Raw genomic sequence first — 20,509 nt, 5'->3', positions numbered from 1 at the left:
TGTATTTCACTCTCAGTGGTTTTTTGTTTTTGTTTTGTTTTTTTTTTTCTCATTTTTCAGTTTTTCTCCCTGGGAAAATCAGAAATTGTGTTTCTAATTTGTGGATTGTGAACTTAGTTTTCATTTTTGAGTGTTTGAGGTATTCTCAGACAAAGAGGTAGTAAATTAATTTCCACCCATTTCCTCTCTATTTGAAACCCAAAACTTTTTCTAATTGTTTACCGGACATATCAAGAGAAAGAAAAAAATTGACATAAGTTTTGTCAGTAATACTTAAGCGTGTCTGCCTTCATCAGGTATAAAATGCTTTGTCTATTTTTAAACTTGAATCTTCCTTACCTGAGAACATTAGAAAAAACTTCATCTGGACCAGTGAAGTTTAATTTTGTCTGCTCAGTCTTCAATGTTGAGTGTTTAAAATGTCAAGTCAACACTGCAAATGATAATTGATTTTGGGTGTATATTGCCCTTAGGTATTTGGGAGAGTTCTGTCACTGGGACAAAAGTATTAAAGCATTAATTTACTGTTTCAAAAAGCAGGAAATAGGTAGAAACAGAAAAGGAAAAAAAAAGATTTAATTGACATCATGTGACATTGGTAGTCTGTAAATATCGTCAGGTAGTTTCAAATCATTACTCTGAAATGTGATGAAGGCATAAAATCTTTAGTTCTGACAAAAAACCATTGATTGTTAGGAGACACTGAGAACATACTGTGAAATTGGCATTATGTTCTGGTCTAGCAACTTTTAGGCAGCAGGATGTTAAACACTTTTCTCCTTTGGGGACATTGTTTAATTTAATCCATCTGTATCATAGTATCATATATATATATATATGTGTGTGTGTGTGTGTGTGTGTATGCATATATATATAAATATATATATATATATAAATAAATAAATTAGTATATATATGTATGTATATGTATGTGTTTGTCTAAATTACATTCACATGAAAAATTACAGGGTTGATCCAGATACAGAAAATGAAATTTTATCCATCTCATGTTTGTATTTCTGTTTTACATTTGGTGTTCTTTAGTATCATTTAGGTGACAGGTCTAAAAATAAGAGAATAGGAAGACAGTGCTCACACTGAACATTTTACTTCAGAGCTGAAACTCTTACAAGTGTTGCAAGCAACAGAATATAAAGCTGTATATACAGTGGCATGTTAGAAAAAAAATTTGAATTCTTGGATGAACTATATATTGTGCACCCATTTATACAAAAGTATAAATGTGCACCTATTTATACAGGGCAGATTAAAACTAAGAAACTCACAATATTATTTTACCGTGAAACATGCTTCAGATTTTTTAGTAATGTAAAGAACTCTAAAAACTGTTGAAGGTAAAACATTATTAAATACATATTAATTAAATTAATTTATAGTTTGTCATTTTTCAACTCAGTGACAAATGTGGAAGAGAAATTAAAAATCATTTCTTCATATGTTTTTTGCCATTTGATGTCATGGCCAGAATAGAATTTTTGTACTCAAATTTCATTTTCTATATATGTATTAAAATAATCTCATGGAACTAGAAGCAGAAGAATGAAGTCCCAAATTTAGGTTATTTGTTCTAGTCAAACCACATCCAGTTGGTAATTTAATCACTTCACACTATTGTTGTATCCTGGTTCTTATTTTAAACTTCTTCAGACTGGAGACCATGCTTTCTTTTGGTTATAGACTGCCTTGCTTATCTTCTTTTTAACACTGTTCTTTGACAATTATTCTTTCAGTAGCAATGCTGACACAAGCAATCCCATACCCTTCATTCCTTTCATCCCCTCCTGTTTGTTCCTACTGCCACACCACATTTCCTCTTGGTTTATGGGGCCTTGGAATGGTCTAGGCTTAGCTGAAGAGCTTATCTCAGTTAAAAATAACCCAGGCACATAAAAAAGTGTTGAGTTTTAATGTCATTTCTTCGACTCACAATCTCTCAAGCAGTTCAGCCACCAAATTTGAGGGACTGCTCTGGATACTGTAATGTATTTGCAGGGCTGAAAGAATGCAACAACAAAAAAAAATTAAATAAGTCTCAAACACTTGAGTGGCTTCCTTAGATTTTTTTAAATTCTTTTCCCAATCACACCTATTTCAAACTCCCAGTGGGTTTCATGATATTGCAGTTCCTTTACCTGCAACTGCTCTTGCAGTCAGTAGGAGATCAGGGTGGTTTATTGGATATTGCTCACTGACTTAAATCATCCATGTATTAGCTGATAAGAGTAGACTTTCTGGTAATGGTAGGTAAGTAAACACTCTAAAATATGTACTAAAGTCCATTTAAATGTTGATTAGGCTTTTAAAAACCCAGACCACGTATATCTGCTCCTTATTAATGAAAAAACTAGCAGAATTTTATCCTTTTCTTTTTCCAGGTGTAGAGCTGAATTCCTTACGCCAAATGAAGATTCAGAGGGCCATGACAATGCTTACAGATGTCAGACAGCTCATCTCAAGTGGAGGGAGTGTGAATCAAAGGAATGATGAAGGAGTTACCCTGGTGAGTGGCAGCATGTAATCATCACCATGGGAATATGCATGTGTTGCAACAAGTTCAGCATTTTTGCAAGGCAATTCTCCTAAGCGGGTTTTGGTTCTACCTGGCGTTTTGAAAGTAGATGTGTGTCAATTCCATGCATAATATGGATTTTAAAATAGGGTAGTGCGCAACCTCAATGACAACTTTTTTTTCTCCTAGCCAACAAATATGCAACATAAAATTTAATAGCAAATATATTAACACCATAGTTTAAAGCTGCAGGAGATACATGTGGTCCCTGATATTTTGTGTGAAAGAGGAGCTGAAACTTCACTCAGTGATCCCTGGTTTTGGCTCGTATCTTCTGGCTGAGCCCTACTAAAACACTGTTTCCTGTAGCAATCCAATCTTGATTCAGTGTATTGAAGCATTCACCATATACATGGAAAAATACTCCTACTCCTACTACATTTGCCTGTCATTTATACTCACTGGATTTTATTATACTTTTTTCTGCAAATAGATCTTCTATCCATTTGTTTTGTCAGGACTTCTATTTCTTCAGCTGACAAATATTCTAATTACATGTGTCGTTCCATAGCACGGATGTGGAATGTTCCCTTTGCATGTAAAATCTTCAACACCATTATCAATCAATCAATCAATCAATCATTCAATCAATAAATGGTAAATCAGCAGCATTAATATATTGAATACATTTTTAAAAGTTCCTCATTTTTTTTCTGCCAAGAGTGTATAAATATAATTAGAGCACTAATAATTATTATTATCATTTCTGCATTTGCACTGAATTACATGTCCTGATACTGAATTAATATACTGAATAATTCTGTATTTTAATACCTGTAGAGTGTTTAAGCTGTAACTGAAAAAGTGATCAGCCTCATACCTGGATTGAATCCAGCTACAGAACATACAGCTATAGAAACAGAACACTATGACTTTTGGGGTGACAACCCCAAGGCAGTTAATTTAAAAACAGGACATCAGGGAAGGCGTGGGAAGAAACAGCACAAGTTTTAGTTTATTTGTTAAAAGCATTAATTTACCTTCCAGTTTCCTGATATTTTTATCTAAGCTGCTAAATCACATAGCTATTGTACTTAACTGCTATTGCTATTTTAGTCAGAATTGTCTGAGTTAAACTGAGTTATGAGCTTAAATAAATCCAACTGTATAAAACATTTCCTGTAGTTAGCTGGAATAGTGGAAATACATTTCTGAAAGATGTTTAACAGAACTGCAAATACTGGGAGAAAAACATTGTGGGTACTTTAGGATTTTTGCTGTTTGCTTAGTAGAATGTTGACAAAAGGGATACTTTTTGCATGAAAAGTTTTTATGCTGAAATCTGATTTTTTCCAGAAATAGATACAAAGTAGGTGACTTTGCTTTTCTTTGAGATTTCTATTATGTGAAGCTTTTGTTTGATAAATAGGTAGAAAATCCAGAATTTCTTAAACAATTATCTCTTTATTCATGGGTGTTGAGTCAGCCAGTCTGTGAACGTTGTATGGATATCAGAGGGTTCTGGAAATAAGGTTTTGTTCCTCTACATCTATCTGTACAAAAAAAAAGACAAATATCTTTGTTTTAAGTCTCAAGTCTGTTTTGTTTTCTCTTGACAGAATATATATATATATATAAAAAATATATAAATAATTCAGTGTGTAAGTTAAGATGAATCAAGCAAGAAGTTGCTTTAAATATATAAATACACACATTCTCATTGACTCATAACAACTACATTTGTGCACATGCAGTACCAACAGACACTGAATTTTTTCTGCTGTATTCCCCTCTAATAGTTTTTCTTTGAAAGATTTTAGCCATAAAATATTTCCTAAGAGCTTTTACTCTGCTTGAAAATAGCACTCATCAAATTGATGTCTGGAGAGAAACTGTAGTTTCTTCTGTTAAAACACACCCTCCCTCCACTGTGAAGCTGTGTCAAATTACAGGAAAGATTTGAGGGTTTTGTACATTGGAAATCATACCATGCAGAACCAAAGTTCTGCCCCCAGGGGAGTTTTGCACCCTTTCCAGGGGAAGATTTTGAATGAGTTGATTGTATTCTCTCCCTCTGCATCAATCATGTTCATAGTGAAAACTTTATGTGTGCTCTGTGTGTGCAGCTGAACCAGAAATAGCAGGGAAGGGAAATTATATCCCAAACTCTCATTTTAGCGTCTCCTATTCTTACAGTGACTTTGGAACTACACAGTTGTAGTTACAGGTTTATTGCAAGACCTTGTTATTGCCATTATCCATCCATTATTATCCATCCATTTCAACCACCAGAAAAATATCTTCTACTAACAATGCTTCAAGGAGAAAGAGTCATGCAGTTGGGCTGTGCGGTTTGGGGACACAGGGACCAACTATAATCTGACTTCTCCATTTCTGCAATATTCCTATTCCCTATTCTTATTGACCAGTGTGAGTATTAAGTTATTCTGACTGGGGATGGTTAGTTATATTTTGCCAAATTCCAAATTCAGGCCTTGTGCCCCTTGTTCCTAGAAGTGAAGGGAATATTTGAAATCACCCTAGAGAACTATGAGAAAGTAAAGACCTGGATCAATCTCATCATATGAAATACGTGCCTCAACAGTTATTCACCATATATAAGAAACAATTTCCACCAAAACCTGCAAATTACATATTTTTACTGATATAGGATTCCTTATTGCATTTTCTTCTACTTGATTATTATGAGAGAAAATAGTTTTATTGCCCAATTATTCCTTTCCCTTTTTCTCTGTTGACAAGACCTGTTTGCTATTATATTATTTTTATATTTATTTTGCACACTTTGTATTTGTTTTAAATGCTGGGGTATTTTTATATTAAATAACATATATGAACATATATTAAATAACATATATAATAACATATAATGGAATTGATTGCTGATATAAATTCCAAACACATACAGAGCCTTAAATAATAATAAGTTGCAAAAGATAATGTCCAGCTCCTCAAATCAGCCATTATTAAAGATATTTTTAATTTTTAAATTTTTATTTATATTTTTGAATTTCTTTTTTCCTTTTCTTGCCAATACAGTTTTCACACTTTATCATTCTTACAGTATTTGCTACTCTGAGTGACAAGCTGTGAGCAAACACAGCTACATTTGAAGTTATCCCTGTTTTAGCAGCAAGTTGCACTACTTGACCTCCTGATGTTACTGCTGACCTGAGGTTCTTGCACTCTGTTACTGCATTTTCCACCCTCCTTCTCTTCCATTTTGACTCTCTAATTGAAGTTTAGAGATACAGAAAATCAACTAAAATTGTTTGAACAACTACCAATTAAAATAATTAAATATCTAGGGAAACAATGCAAGTATAGAAAATAAAATCTTTGTGGTTCAAAACTGAGAAAGTATTTTTTGTCACTAATTTTATGCTGCAGTGTCAGTGTGCTTGGTTTGATTATGTGCTAATGAATTCTTTTTGGAGTAGTGTCAGCTTAAATCTAGGATACTTGAACTGCTACAAAGGAAAGTTAGTTCTAGGCTCAAGGAGAGCTCAAGCTCTGTTGAAATGTATGATTCTACCTTGGCTCATGAAGTCTTTGAATGTGTTTAAAAGCATGTTCACTTGAAGTTATATAAAAAGTGATAGACTAGATTGTTCAGTAGCTCACAAACAGCTAGAATTTTTTTTTTAGGTGCATCTTGTTTATAAATGCTAAAAAAGATTCTCCAGTGGTTTTCTAGCCTGTAGCAACCACATGTACATTTTGTGTTTGCTGTAACTGTGATTTAGTAAAGACATGAAGTAGTACACCATGGGTGAGTTCTTTAAACTGTTAATATATGCAAAATTTATATTGCAGCTGCATGTGGCCTGTGCTAATGGATACAAGAATGTTGCCTCTCTGATACTAGATCATGGGGCTGATCTCAATGCAGTGGATAATCAGTACTGGACACCCCTACATTTGGCTGCAAAGTATGGACAGGTAAAGCATGATTTTTTCACCTGCTTCTCTTTCCTTTGTGGTAGTCTTCTGTAGCAATAGCAAGTGCTTTCAAGTCTGGGACTATTCTTACTCTAATGCAAAAAACTTTCTCATTCATGTAGTACAGTTTGTCATCTCAAATAACAGAGACCATTTGAGAATGAAGCTTGTAAAGCTATTAACCCAGTACAGCTCAATCTGCCACCAGCAACAGTTTGTCTGCAGCAAAAACTAGGTTTGCGCTGACATTTGAAGGGAAGACAAAACAAGCACTTTGTCTGTTATTTTTTTACAGTCTGATATCAAAATTTATTTAAAATTTTGCTGTGCGTATTTCTGTGAATAAATGTCCAGGATTCATCTAGCAGCTGTGTTCAAAGTTTTCCAGTCACTGAGTTATGGAAGGGTGTCCTGGGTTTGGGATTTAGAGGCCATACCTAAACACAACTTGTCCCTCTTAATACTTTTTCAGTTTTCAGTTTCCCTACCTTTTCAGTTCTCCTTCATCCTCAGTCTCTCCAGACATGTTCAGTGAGTCTTTGTTACAGTTTGACCACTCTAGGAGAGTTCTCCACAGCTCTCCACCCACCTCAGGGCTCACAAATCACCACTTACCCATAGATGTCTGCTAAAAACCTCTGTAATACATCTTAGCTCAGACTTCAGAAAATAAATAATACACTTTATAACAATAAAATTGTAAAAATGCAGCAAAAGTTATAGTAAAATAGTAAAAAGAGATGTTTTTATTTAGATTAGTTAGTTCTGCTGGGTAATAGATGTCTCCTATTGAGATATGCTATGCCTGCTCTTTTATAGAGTGTCAAAGATCTGCATATTTTCATAACAGATTAAGTAATTGGGTTTTATATATATATATATATATATATATATACATATATATATATATATATATATATATATATATATATATATATATATATATATATAAAATACATATATGTGGCCTGAAGTGTATCCTGAATAACTTCAGGTAGGGTAAATTTACAGAGAAAAATTTCACACAGAGATATACTGAACCAAAGTTTTGTTAGCAAGTGAGGTATCAGGGGTCTTTTGAATTTACTGTAGATTTAATTTTCTCATCCTATCTTACCCTGTGCTGTTCTATAATTCTGCTTCAGTTCTACTGCTCTCATTGATCCCTCTGCACTCAGTCTGCCTGTGTTCAGACTTCAGTAGGGCAGAAAAGCTTTAACTCAGAAGTAAGGGATAGCAGTAATGCAATCCTGAGCTTCTTATTCTCACAGTTTAGGATGGCTTACAAGTTCGGGCTTTGTACTGCAACAATGTGGTTATGCTACAGCTGTACATTTCTTCTATTGTAAAGCTAAACCTGAGTTTAATTGAAGAGGACTTGAAAGAAATCACTTGAAAGGGCTGGGAAAGGTATATATGTGTAGCATGCATATGTTTGCAACACTAACTCTGGATGACTTGAAATACTCTTTTTTCTTGTGAAGATAGGTATTTTTCTTTTAGAAACAGGCCTGTACATGTAAAGTTTGTAGTTGAAAGTGGCTAATGGAAAAAAATGTCTTTCCTTTTGAAGAATTCTAAGCCCAGATTGATATTGTTGAAATTATTCTTTTTGTTGGCGTTTTTGTTGCACTGCATCTCCCTTATATCCCAGATGACAATAGTGTTAATTCTTACTATTTCAGGAATTTTCAGTGAGGAGTAAGGGACCAGCTGCTCTAGTCTCTGTACAACCAGTCTGAGTACACACAGACAAAGAACATGACGGAACATTGTACTCCTCTTCACTAAAATTAGCTAAATACATGCCAAAAAACCTTCCCTTTGTAGTGTTAGTGAATAATAAAGTTTAGAAATATGTTATTATCATTATATATAATTTGACAGTGTTATTAATCAGGTAAATACAGCTTTCATGTGATTCTGTTTGTAAGAAACAAGTAAATAATTTAAATTCCTTTACTAAAGGGATTTATTGCATATCTTCTACTTCTTTCAGTAACTACACCATCAGGGTGTTTTCAAAATTTCCTTTCTTATGATGATAATTTTAAAATATCTTTTAGCCTTAGAATGAATTCACATGCATACTGTATTTATAATTCCATTTTGAGTAATTTGTTCTAGACTAATATGAGCATTGTTCCTATTTGTGGTAAAAGTTGTTTGGCAGAAAGGATCTTAGACAAGATATGAATTGGATAGTCTCCTTAAAATATGTTTATGAGGAAATTGTTATTTTTTAGCTAAAATTTTTAATGTTCCCTGAAAAAGCAATTAATATAAATTCTGGAGTTGATCCCTTACACTTTCACACTCTTCTAAGAGGATTTGTGGCATATTTTTTTAAAAAGTCTCACTTGAAAAACTTGCTACAGTGATAAATATCTTGTACTGGAAGACTGTCATAAAGTCTATTTTGTTTTAGTTTGCTGTCCTTTTAAGTTCTTGGGAGGATTTCTGTCCTTCCAGAAATGTATTTGAACAGCAAAATAACCTTTTTTTGTCTTATGGCTTGTCTAATAAGAAATGATCCTTTAATGAGTGGTCACAGAAATTTCAGAGAACCTGTTGTAAACCATTGTTATTGAGTAGGTTTCTAGCACTGGTGCTGCACGACCTGCAACCAAATCCCATCCAATATTGGAATAATATTATATTCCAAGAGTCATAAGGACTGATAGTTTTTCCTTTTTATGAAATAGCTGTGGATGTATTTTTCATGTGGAGAAGCTTCTCACCTTAATTAAATGCTATTAAATTAGTTATACAAATTACAGATTTAGTTTTTGAGCTATTTTATGGTACATACCTTACATACATATATTTTACATATTATCTTACCAAAAAAAAAAAAAAGTTGTGATATGAAGAAATTGTTACTCTATTTTACAGTAACATCTGGACTAAGTTGAAGCACTTCAGCTCTCTGCATATACTGTTCTGTATTTGTGTATTTGTAAATGCACAAAATGGGAAAAAGCCCCACACATTTGGCTATTTGTGAGAGCATATCAATAATGGAACAGGTACTAATTTACATTACCTGGAGAAAAAAAAAACAAAAACAAACAAAAAACTCCCAAAAAAACCCACCTAAGGAACTATGTAAGTTTTAAATTTATAGTGAGAAAATTTAATTTACTTCTGCACAGGAGGAGACTTATAAAGAATAAAGGCACTGTAAGCTTCTTGTTACAAATCTCAAGTTGTGAATGAAGTGGATTATAAAAATCTTATTGCTCCATTTTCCACAGTAATTTATATGTAAAATTACTGGTGAAAGATACATCAATCTGAATGAACTAATCATGTGAAAGACATTGCATCCACACCTTGTAATAAACCTGGCTCATAGAGATTCCTTGGTAATGGCAAATCCATTTTTAATTCAGATGGGGTTCTTCTCAACTGAATTTAGCCAATTAAACCTAAGGACAAAGTCAAAGCTTTTTCTTGTCTAATGAGAAGAATCACCTTTAGAAGACAACTCAGAGAATTCTAGAGGGTGCATTTAAAATAGGGATGATGATTCTTTGCTTATCGGTCTGACCCTCCTTGGTTATAGAAGTCATGGGCAACTAGCATATGTCAGAGGTGTAATCTGAACATTTTTAAATCTTTCATGAGGAATTCAGATCAAAGTGTGGGGCTAAAGGATGGGGCAACTGCCTGCTGGTGACTCCAGGGGTCTCCCCAGTCATCATGAAGGGGGCATAGAGTTGAAGCCTTATGTTTAGAAAACATAAAGTTGTACAGAGGGACTCCTAGAGGAGGAATAGAGTTAGATATTCAAAACAAAACCAATCTTATCACATAGCAGAATGCTGTTGTATTGTTTCCAGAAAGGGAATAAGTAAGAGTTTTAAGTGTCAGTACATATTATCTGATGTTGAAAAAATATATTGTCTGTGTCTATCTTTACATACAAATATTTGTAAAGAAAACCAGTTTAATGGATAAATTTACCATGTAAAAACATTATTAGTCTGAATATTAAAACAGAGCATGGATGAATGATAAATGAATTGTCCAGTTAGTGGCAGAACGTGTAGATCCAGAGTAGAATGTTTTTCTTGCATAGGAGTACAGGATATTGCTGGTCAGTTTGAGGGTTGTGTACCGGATATGGCTGCTGAGTACAGAATAGGGCAGCTGAGGCTACTGCCTGAAGGTCAGTCTCTGTAAGACAAGAATTTGCTTTACAGAAACAGATTAGATTATTAATGAGTGTAATAGACTGTTAATTGAAATACTACTAGTCTGAAAACATTAAAAATAGACCTATTTTTAAACAATGTTGTTCTGAGTTTCTAGGACTGCTGTAATTTCCTCTCCTCCCCCACATAAGCATTAAGGGCAATTTTTTTTTTTAATGCACATTAACATTATAACAAAAATTGATATTATTGAGGTATTAAGATCAGAGTTACTTACCTTAATCATTTTACTCTAATAAAATGATGGAAAATAATAACCTCTACAACACACATCCAAATCTGCGCCTGCGGCACACAAAAACCTCTTCAAAATAAGATTATTAGGGCAACAAAGATAGCCTCAAGAAATTAGAATATGTCAGGGTTGCCTATGTAGATTTACCAGGGCCTTTTGGACATAGACATGTTTAACCCTGTTTTTGATGGCAGCTGGAACTCTTTGTGCCCCTCTCACGCAGCGAGGGCAGTGCTGGTGTGTTTGTGGTTGCTGTCTGTGCACACCAGTGCAGGGCACGCGTTGTCATCACTTGGGTACCACCCTGCCCGTGCTGGCACTGGTGCCAGCTGCAGAAGGGCGACTTGTGTTTCTCAGGCTGGCCCCTTAATTTGAATTTACTTTGTGGACAGCTAGTAATCTGGCATTGGTAGTGCCGTCCCTGCTGGACATATTCCAGCTGCTGTGATCAGGAGAGCGCACACTCGCCCTCCCCATGGTGGGAAGAGGCTGCATCTCTGACATTTGCCTTGGATACTTTGGCACAATTCCCAGGCACAAGCTGTTTCTTTGCTGTTTATCACAGAAATGTCACCTTTCAAACAGCTATCAGAGGCATGCAGGTTAGAGCTGACTCTGCCGTAGCTTAAACACTACCTCTCCTAAAATTTCATCCTTGGGGGATGATGCCTATGTCTAAACTGTTAAATCACTAAATAAAAGAGGACTAAGGATTAAGCCAGGCACCAGCCTGGCTCACATTCTTATTGTTTAAAGCTAGTTTCCTCTGTAGGAGATTAGTCATGTTTGTAGAGAGCTGGTGGAGTAGTCCAAAGGAGAGTCAGGGGGAGAGCTAACAGTTAAGCAGTGTGGATTATAAGGGATACTTAAGCTTGCTCCATTGCACTCTCCTACTTAGTAAGACAGATTTAGCCTCTGGCTTTGAGGTTTAAAGTGTTTCACGATGTCAAAAACAAACCAGATAAGACATTTGTTCAACTGCTGACTGAATCTCTGCCAGAGTAACTCCTGTACTAGCAAGAATTTCTTCCAATATAAATTGGGAATATTCCAAATAAATTTAAAAAAACCAACTTATAGATGTCCTCAGGCCTACCTCATGTTTCTTAACAAATTATATATGTCATTTTCAGGTGTGTGAAAAAGCCATTCTGTAAGTATATTCTCCCTTACACACATTTGGTTGGTTTGAATCATACCCCTCTGATTACTTAGTTCATCAAAACACAACATTTATTTCAGATTGTAAAAGGGACTCCTCTCCTTGCTTAAGTTCAGATTGTATACCTTCTTACTATAGGAACTAATTTGCTGATCATTACCAAAACAGATTAGTAATTTCACTCAACTATGATCTGTAGATTCTTTTTTTTTTCCTTTAAGTGTGTGTTGCACTCAAAACAAACAAACAAAAAAAATCCACATCTGTTGCTAGAATTTGCTTCAGTGTAGATGGATATATGAACTCATTATGGGAAATGATACTTAGTCCCATGAAGTTTGGCCATTGCCACAGGAATTCCTTTGAATGCAGTTTCTGAACTTCTGGAACCACACTCCACAAATGCTTTCAGTGAGAAGCGCCTAAAGAAGGGAGTGCTTATTAAGTGTTTCAAAAAGAATAGAACATCCTTTTTATATAACTATTATTTAAATGTTTAAATAAATATTTTTCCTGTCAAGTAGTTGGAGTCTTTAATTTATGGTCAGAAAATCCTCTAGAGCATGTTTTATCCAGACATATCTCACTTTTTTTCTTTAGTCTTTTTGTTTGTATTTGGAATATCTGATTGTACACAGGTAGAAGAGCTGTATTTGCCTTCAGATCAAATTACACTTGGTTTCCTCAAATAGAGAGCTCCCTTTGAGATTTCTGCTTGTGATATCTTTTTTTTCACTCTCAATATATTCACAAGATTTCTATAGATGATTCAAATGCTAATTGTGGGCAGAGAACATAAGGAATCCTAGATTCACACAGTACCAAATGATAAGAAAGGAGTTTGAATTTCATACACAGACTAGGAAAAATCTCAATTTACAAAATAACTACAAAATTCTCAGTGTTTATATGTGTGCTTTTAAAGTTGAGATGTGCATAGTCTACGCTATATATTTGGTTATTGCAGGATCTCTCTGATCAATATAAATTTCATTTTCCTTAAAATACCATTTATGGTGACTTTCATATATGAGAGGCAAGTATGAAAAAAGATGTCTAACAAGGATTTTCAGGCACAAACTTTGAGAAGTGGAAGATTTCTGATCTCTGTAATATAAATATATAACTTGTAGGATCATAACTTACAAGCATCTTTAATCACAAGATCACATAATATTTTCCCTGATTTATTTCATTTTTCTCTGTGGTGGATTGAAAAATAGAAATGAAGGTTATCAGTCCTTAAGTAAAGACTGATGCAGTTTTTACATCAGCTATAGAAAACCATTTACAGCACCTTTGTCACTTGCTTTAACAGCTGAAAACAGCATTAGGCTTCCTTTTTTTTTTGTGCTGGAACTGTTCCAGAGGTTAAAGAGGCATCTTCTTAAACCATATAGGTTAAACTTGCTGACTGCAGAAAGGTAATGGTGGCACTTGTGGAGCTTGGGTTCCATTCCAGGCTCTGTGCCTGAACAGACGCAGTATTTACGGTTCATTCCTCCCACACATAGCCTGATTGTCCCATTGCCTCCAGTCTGTTCCATTCTTGTCCTTATTCTGGTTGCCTTATTGTCCGATTCATTCGCCTGGCTTCATGTCCTTTCCTTACACGTTTTATCTGAATCCTGGTTCCTTGCACAGTCAGTTTCTGCCCCTCCTCCATTCCCTGGTTCTCATCCAAGCTTTCATTTTTTTTCTGCTTTGACTTCTTGCCAACCTTCCTGCCCTTCTGTCCCACTTGCTTACAGTCCCAATGTCCCTTGTTCAATCTCAGTGGTTTTTTCCTCACATGTCACTTTCTTCTTTTATTTTTCTGATTAGTCTGTCTCTACCTATATCCTGGCTCCTTGCCACGTTTCTCTTCTTCCCTTTCACTTAATTTGTTTCATGCTGTTTGTTCCAGATTCCAGCTTTTTATCTATGCCTTCTTCCATTCCACACACTCTCCCTCAATGCTTTCTACCCTGCTGCTAGTCTTATTCCCACAACCTACTTTTCCTGATCTGTTCCACTTTGCTGACCACACTTGGTTATCGTCCCCTTTTCTCTGCACTCAAATAGAAAAAAAAATTATCTTCTTAATCTATATTGTATTAACAACGGAGATCTGTAATGAGTTTCAGGCATAATTTCCTGTGTTTAGAGCAGTACTGTGGATCAGATTTGCAATCGCAGAGGAAATTCTATTTAGCCTCTGAACACTATTGCTCTTTTTTAGGGCTTTACCTGTGAAATTTTGTCTGTAAGGGACACACAGTTATCTAAGGACTACTATTATGTAATGGAGAACAAATACATGATCTTAGAAGCTCAGTACACAGGAACTCTAATAGCTTAATAGGTACCTTACTCCCTAATGTTGGGAGTCTCTGTCTTGGAATCTGTTTCACTCCCCAGGAGTAAGGTTCCCAACCTACATTTTTCTTTTTTATGTCCTTGATGCTTGGTAAAGTGCCTATTATCACCCCATTTAATTAGTTAAATACTCTCCAGTATTATTCTAAGGAGTTATATTGCTCCATGACTTACCTGATCTTATTTATTTGATCTATGGATATATGGTTAGCATTAAACTGCAGCACTTCTGTCACAGAAGCTTAGTAATTATAATAATAACAGTACTAATAAAAATGGAAACTACTTCCTTGATTTTTTTTTTCTTTTTATTGCAAATCTTTTGAACATCCACCTGTATATTTAAATAGAGCAGCTGTTACTGGTTCTGTTAACATGTAGGCCTAAAGTGGAATGTACTAGCAAAAGGGGGCTCCCTGATTTATCCATTATAATAAAAAAAAAACCTGTCTTACAAGCATTGGGTAGCTGAGTTTTTCAAAGTTTTGAAACCTGGCTAAGTTTTGATGATTTTCCAAGCAGACAACAACAAAAGTATTCTTAGCCTATGGAATTCATCTTCTACCTAATAAAAGTCTTCAAATCATACAAACACAGGAGCTCACAAGGATAAGTAAAATATTTTTCCACACCTGGCTACCAGAAGTGCTTCATTTTTAGTTGCTTTATTTTTCTGTCTAATTTATAAAAAAAAACAAAAACCAAAACTGAAACTGAAAAATCATAAGCATTCATGGGCAGGAGTCCTAGCAAACTGCCTAACAAAAATCACACAGGTAAACATGCACTTTTCAACCCAGTAAATTAAATTTTACTCATATGAGGAATAGAAGATTGGTCCTTAAGAGTGCAGAGATAGGTCATCTTACTCAGTGGTGAAGACTGCAGATTATGGTGGTGTAACCAGTGATATTTCTTGTGTTCTGTCTAGAGGTTTTGTTGTGTTTTGTGAACATACACCTTACATATATTTGGTGATTTTACTGTATTTCACACAATAGTGTGAGATTGATGATCAAAATTGATACTGATTTTGGTTAAATATTGTTGTTCAACTAGTTTCTTATTGGACATCTTTGTCTCACTGTGGATGAGCACATGATGGGGACCATGTCCAATGTCACACTGAGAAGTGTCAGCAGGTAGAACAAAATTGCCAGAAGAAGGTCGTGAGGGCTTAGCCTGAGAGAACTGAGGAGTAGATATGAAGAAGTGCCTGGGAAATAAAAAACGGAGAAGGAGGTTAGAAACCAAAAGGCTGATGGTGAGGCAGGTCCCTCAGAGATTACAGAATATGTCCAGTGTTGAAACAGACAGAGAGGAGTGGAGAAGTGGAGAGAAATTTTGGTGATGCTAGGGAAGAAAGTGAAAGACTGAAGGCATTTACTGTTGGGGGTTCATGCAAATTGGATAATGCATATGCATTGCTGTGCAAAACAGCACATTAGGATATTTGCATAAAACCTCCAGCTTTCTGAATTTAGGACTTAAGCAGGTATCCCTCTGATGATAAAGAAAAGAGAATAAATGATCTGAGTTAGTGGCTCTGGGACTGGGACTTGGATGAGAGCTAAAAAAGCTCAGGCGGAGCCAGCAGTTTATCCTTTGCAGGTGCTCGTACACATCTAATGTCCTGTACATGGCTTCAGAGGAAAATATCTGACCAGAAAAGAGAGGAAGGAAGACACTTTTCAGGAATACTGGTTCTGCTCTACAGCTTATTAATTACCAGTAAAGGGTATAAAAGGAGAAACAAGACAAATGATATTTTATAAGCAAATATTTTAAATAACTGCCACTACTGTGGCATTTTCTGCATAGTGAGTCATGACACTGTCTATTTTTTTTTAATTTACATGAATTGGCAAAGACTGGAAAAACAGGAATATATATACACATATATATGTATGTATATATATACATATATATATATACACACACACAAATTTTATTCATAGGTTCTACAATAATTAATTAGGCATTATGTTATTTCTTGACCTAGTCATATGTATGTTATTTGTAGCTCTGCAATTGAAATACTTCTGCTTAGTGGTAATTTGCTGTAATTATTCTATAACTACTTCTTCTGTTGAACACAGTTCTGAAGATATGTATTTTTACATTACAATCTAAATTATATTTTGAAATACTCCTTCTAAAGCATTAGTGAATGAGTTAAATTCCAACACGAGAGAGTTGTGTATCCAAAAGCAGGTTATTGGAATTGTCGGTGACCCAAATACCTTAGTCTTGGTGACATGCATCAAGGAATCTCAGCAGGAGATATTTCATTGGCAGCAGGAAGCACTGATATTGGAGCATGATATTTCTTGTGATGTAAATCCAAACCTTTGGTAACCCAAAAAGCTGTGTATTGTTACTAAACTGAAAATGCATTTAAAGCCTCCTTCCTTTAATACAACTACTACCACTTTTCACAGGTTATTCAATAGCTCCATAGCTAAGCGTGTTCCTTTTTTTCCTAATAAAGACATATAGATGTGTATATTTTTACATGTGTTGCAATTTCTCAGTGGAAAGCAGAGCTAATTGGATTTGGAAATAAACCTGTTATGGCTTCCCCACTTCTTGGAGTTTGCTGAATTTTCTGCTGTTACTGCAAGAAAAGAAAGCCAACATTAAAAATCTGAGAAGAGCAAGATCTTTTTTTATTTTATAGAAATCTGAAGCAGTGCTTTCCTGGTTTTCTATGATTTGAAGCTTGGGGTTTTCTTTGAATTTAATGGATTCCTCATTATCATAGTGTTTTCTAGCAATTTTCCTCCTGTGTACTGAATCCAAATTGATTTTTTTTTATTGCAATGATTTCTTTCCTATTTATTTATTTATTTATTGCTTGTATTTATGCCAAATGACTATCCTTTCCCTTAGCTGACTTCCAGGTCAGGTCTCATTTATCTCTAGATGTGTTCTCTGAAGAATCCTTACTTTCTTTCACAGCATTTTTCCCTCTGTGCTCACCCTCATCTCTGCTGTCAGTTACACTTGTATTATACATTCTATTTGCTTTAACATATATTCCAAAAATGCATATAGTTCTGTCATTTAGTTGGGTTCCACATTCATATTGTGAAAGTATTTTTTGTTCCTTATGTAGCCTTTCATTCATTTCTGACCAGTTTATCAGGATGGACGTTGCTACTGCCTTTGATGTGAAAGTATCTCCAGAGACTTGGATGCAGCCTTGGAAGAACTCACTAAAAACAGTTCCTTGCAGGAATTAAAAAATATGCTTTAGACTTTTTCATTATATTATACTCTTCCCTCCCCTTCTGTGCTATAATTTTTACCATTACTACTAGATTAGATGATTTTGGTAAACATAAGATAAATGTGCCAATTTCTACTACTGAATGAGAACAGATTTACTTCTATGGAGGTGGTTGTGAGTCAGACCTCTTGTACAGTGCTGGCCCACAGTTGTTGGATTAGTTAGGCATGAAGAAATATTTGTGATCTAAGTCTTGGTGGTGATGGGTGGTAGGTTTTTTCCTTTGTGAATTTGTTTACACATGTGTGTGTGGAAGGTGATTTGGGGGTGGAATTTTGCTGAGGGTATCCTGAAATCATAGGAGAATTGAATTTTACTCTGCCACTTGTGATTTAAAGAAATGTTTTTAGTAGCTGAAGAAGGTGGGGGTTGGGAGGTACTGCCTGTGGTTTATCATATTATTTCAGATAGTGGAGGAGGGAAGGAATAAATTGAGTGACAGGCACCTGTCCTACTTCTCCCATTTCAAACATCTCTGGTTTTGCCCATTTTAGACCAATCTTGTGAAGCTGCTTTTGATGCACCAGGCAAACCCCAATCTTCTTAACTGCAATAATGAAAAGCCTTCAGGTAGGTGAAAATCCATGTACATAGTGTATGTATTAACTATTGTGACACGTTTTCTTTCCTTCCTGCTTTCTTAGCTATAGTTTATTTAGTGGGTAGAGTTGTATACACATACATGTGCATACATTCTTACACATGTTGTTGAAAAATGCTGCTCATGGTAACGCAGGATATCATATCAAATGACAGCATGTCCTTCCACTTGTTTCATTCTCTGTTTATTTTTAGCTATGTATCTTACTTGAGAGCTCTTCCGTGCCTTGGTGGTGGCTGAATTTACACATTTTTTGTGACTTTTCACTGAGTTCCTTTCTGTCTCAACTGCTTATAGTGCATGGCCTCTTGAGTTGGAATTTCTATAGCTATTGTCTTAAAAAAAATTCAACACCTAGTTTGGAAGTGTAGCTGCCATTGTTTACTGCAGAAGGCACCTTCTTAAACCAGATAGCAACAGGGAGCTGAAGCACTGGCTCTAAAGGTAATAGAATTGTAGATTCTGTTAGGTTGGATGAGACTTCAGATCAACTGGTCTAACACAGAGATCAAAGCAGAGCTAATGTCAGGAATGCTAGCTAGCAGTGTGGAAGAGAAGAAACACATGGTTGTTCAACATTCTGTGCCTAGGATAACATGAAGATGGAGCTCAGTAATGTAGATAATAGAAACTTCCTTTCAGATTATGGGTGAAACTTCCCTTGCATAATAAAGCAAAATATGTTATGTTTCAAGTGTTGTACTGCCTACAAATGCAGGGAACTTCGTGACACTTAAACTTAGAAGTGTTGTTTGTGGTTAGAGAGAGCTTTTATTTGTGAAAAAGGGTGTGAACTAAACGCAGATAATCTAACAATGCAGTTAGCTAACCATATTTAATAGGTATTTGACGCAGTTAACTGTCTTTCTGGTCTGCAGACAGAACTGTTTTCAGCACTTCTGTATGTCTAAAACATATAAATCTAGTTTGTAGAAATTTAAAACATTTTAAAAGTATTTAAGTGCATGTTTTTACGGAAATAAAGTGTTGAAAAGGGTTGTATTGTTTTTCCTGAAGTCCTGTAAATTATTGAATACTCCGGTTTGCTACAGAGCAAGAATAGTTTTGAGGTTTTCCATATGACAATTTAAGTCTGTACTGAATTTACTTTGCCTTTGTTTTCCCAGTAATTTCAAGCATTATTTTATGATTGATATCTGAGCAATTCCTTTTGTGTTGTCTAGCCACAGGTTTAGTCTTAATCTGATGCAGAGATTTTAATTCAAAGGAGCTTTTCTGCACCATTTTCTTGTCTGATATCTTGGTGTTCCAATGTCTTAGATGTTGCAGCTTCTGATTTTATTGAGGAAATGCTTCTGAAGGCTGAAATTGTTTGGGAGGAAAAAATGAAAGACCCTTTAGCTGCTTCTACTTTATCTCAAGAAGAGCCATATGAAGAGATCATCCATGATTTGCCCACAATTTCTAATAAACTGTAAGTAAGTGCTGGTGGTGTTATAGAGCAATTCCTTGCAGTCAGATTATCCTTTGAACCATATATGTCAATCTGTGAATCCTAACTGTGTGTGCTTGGAGATATTTAAATCCCACCTGGACATTGTCCTGGGTCTTTACATGTCCCTGCCGGAGCAGGATGAATGGACCAGGTGCCCTCTAGGAAGTCCTTTCCACCCCTAGCCATTCTGTGATTCTGTATGATTTGATGGATCAAGTAACTTTGCTTTTTGAAATCTTCTGAATAATCTTGCATTTGTATCTCTCATATCTTTTTGTCAACCTTAGTTTTATAATTATAGATTATGAATAATAAAATATAATATTCTACTTGTCAGCAGAAATTACCTGGGGTTGCCTTAGCAGAATTATTAGAGGTTAATAGTGTAGACTTGAACATCCTTCTGTTAAGGTAGATGGGTATAGTGTAAGTAAAACTATCACTGCCTATCAGAGAAGCAAGGACAAATCCTGAAAAGAGAAAAATCAGATATGATTGCAGATGAAATTATACTGGTCAAAATAAATTTACAGATTTATATTTAGATTTGAATTTTTAAAAATCAAGTGGAATGAACTAGCATTTAGCAGTGACGACTTAAAACTCAATATTGAAGAGTCAATTTTTGTCTTAAATTGTAAATTTTAATACTTTTGTATTTCCTTGTGAACCTTAAAAAAAGATTGCCATGA

The 20,509-nt window shown here is 35.0% G+C and overlaps 1 protein-coding gene across 7 annotated transcripts in view; it reads left to right on the top strand.

Moving 5' to 3' along the window:
- Positions 1–20,509, top strand: part of MYO16 (myosin XVI) — a 363,630-nt gene that overhangs the window by 162,921 nt on the left and 180,200 nt on the right. For all 7 annotated transcript variants that reach the window (XM_038163728.1, XM_038163644.1, XM_038163898.1 and 4 more), the window contains 4 exons: positions 2,397–2,521; positions 6,368–6,493; positions 18,255–18,330; positions 19,643–19,796. In XM_038163728.1, coding sequence (XP_038019656.1) covers positions 2,397–2,521; positions 6,368–6,493; positions 18,255–18,330; positions 19,643–19,796 — 481 coding nt within the window. The remainder of the gene's footprint in view (positions 1–2,396; positions 2,522–6,367; positions 6,494–18,254; positions 18,331–19,642; positions 19,797–20,509) is intronic.

Source organism: Motacilla alba, chromosome 1 (assembly GCF_015832195.1).
Source record: "Motacilla alba alba isolate MOTALB_02 chromosome 1, Motacilla_alba_V1.0_pri, whole genome shotgun sequence".
Lineage (NCBI taxonomy): Eukaryota > Metazoa > Chordata > Aves > Passeriformes > Motacillidae > Motacilla > Motacilla alba.
This window is presented reverse-complemented; position numbering and strand designations above follow the sequence as displayed.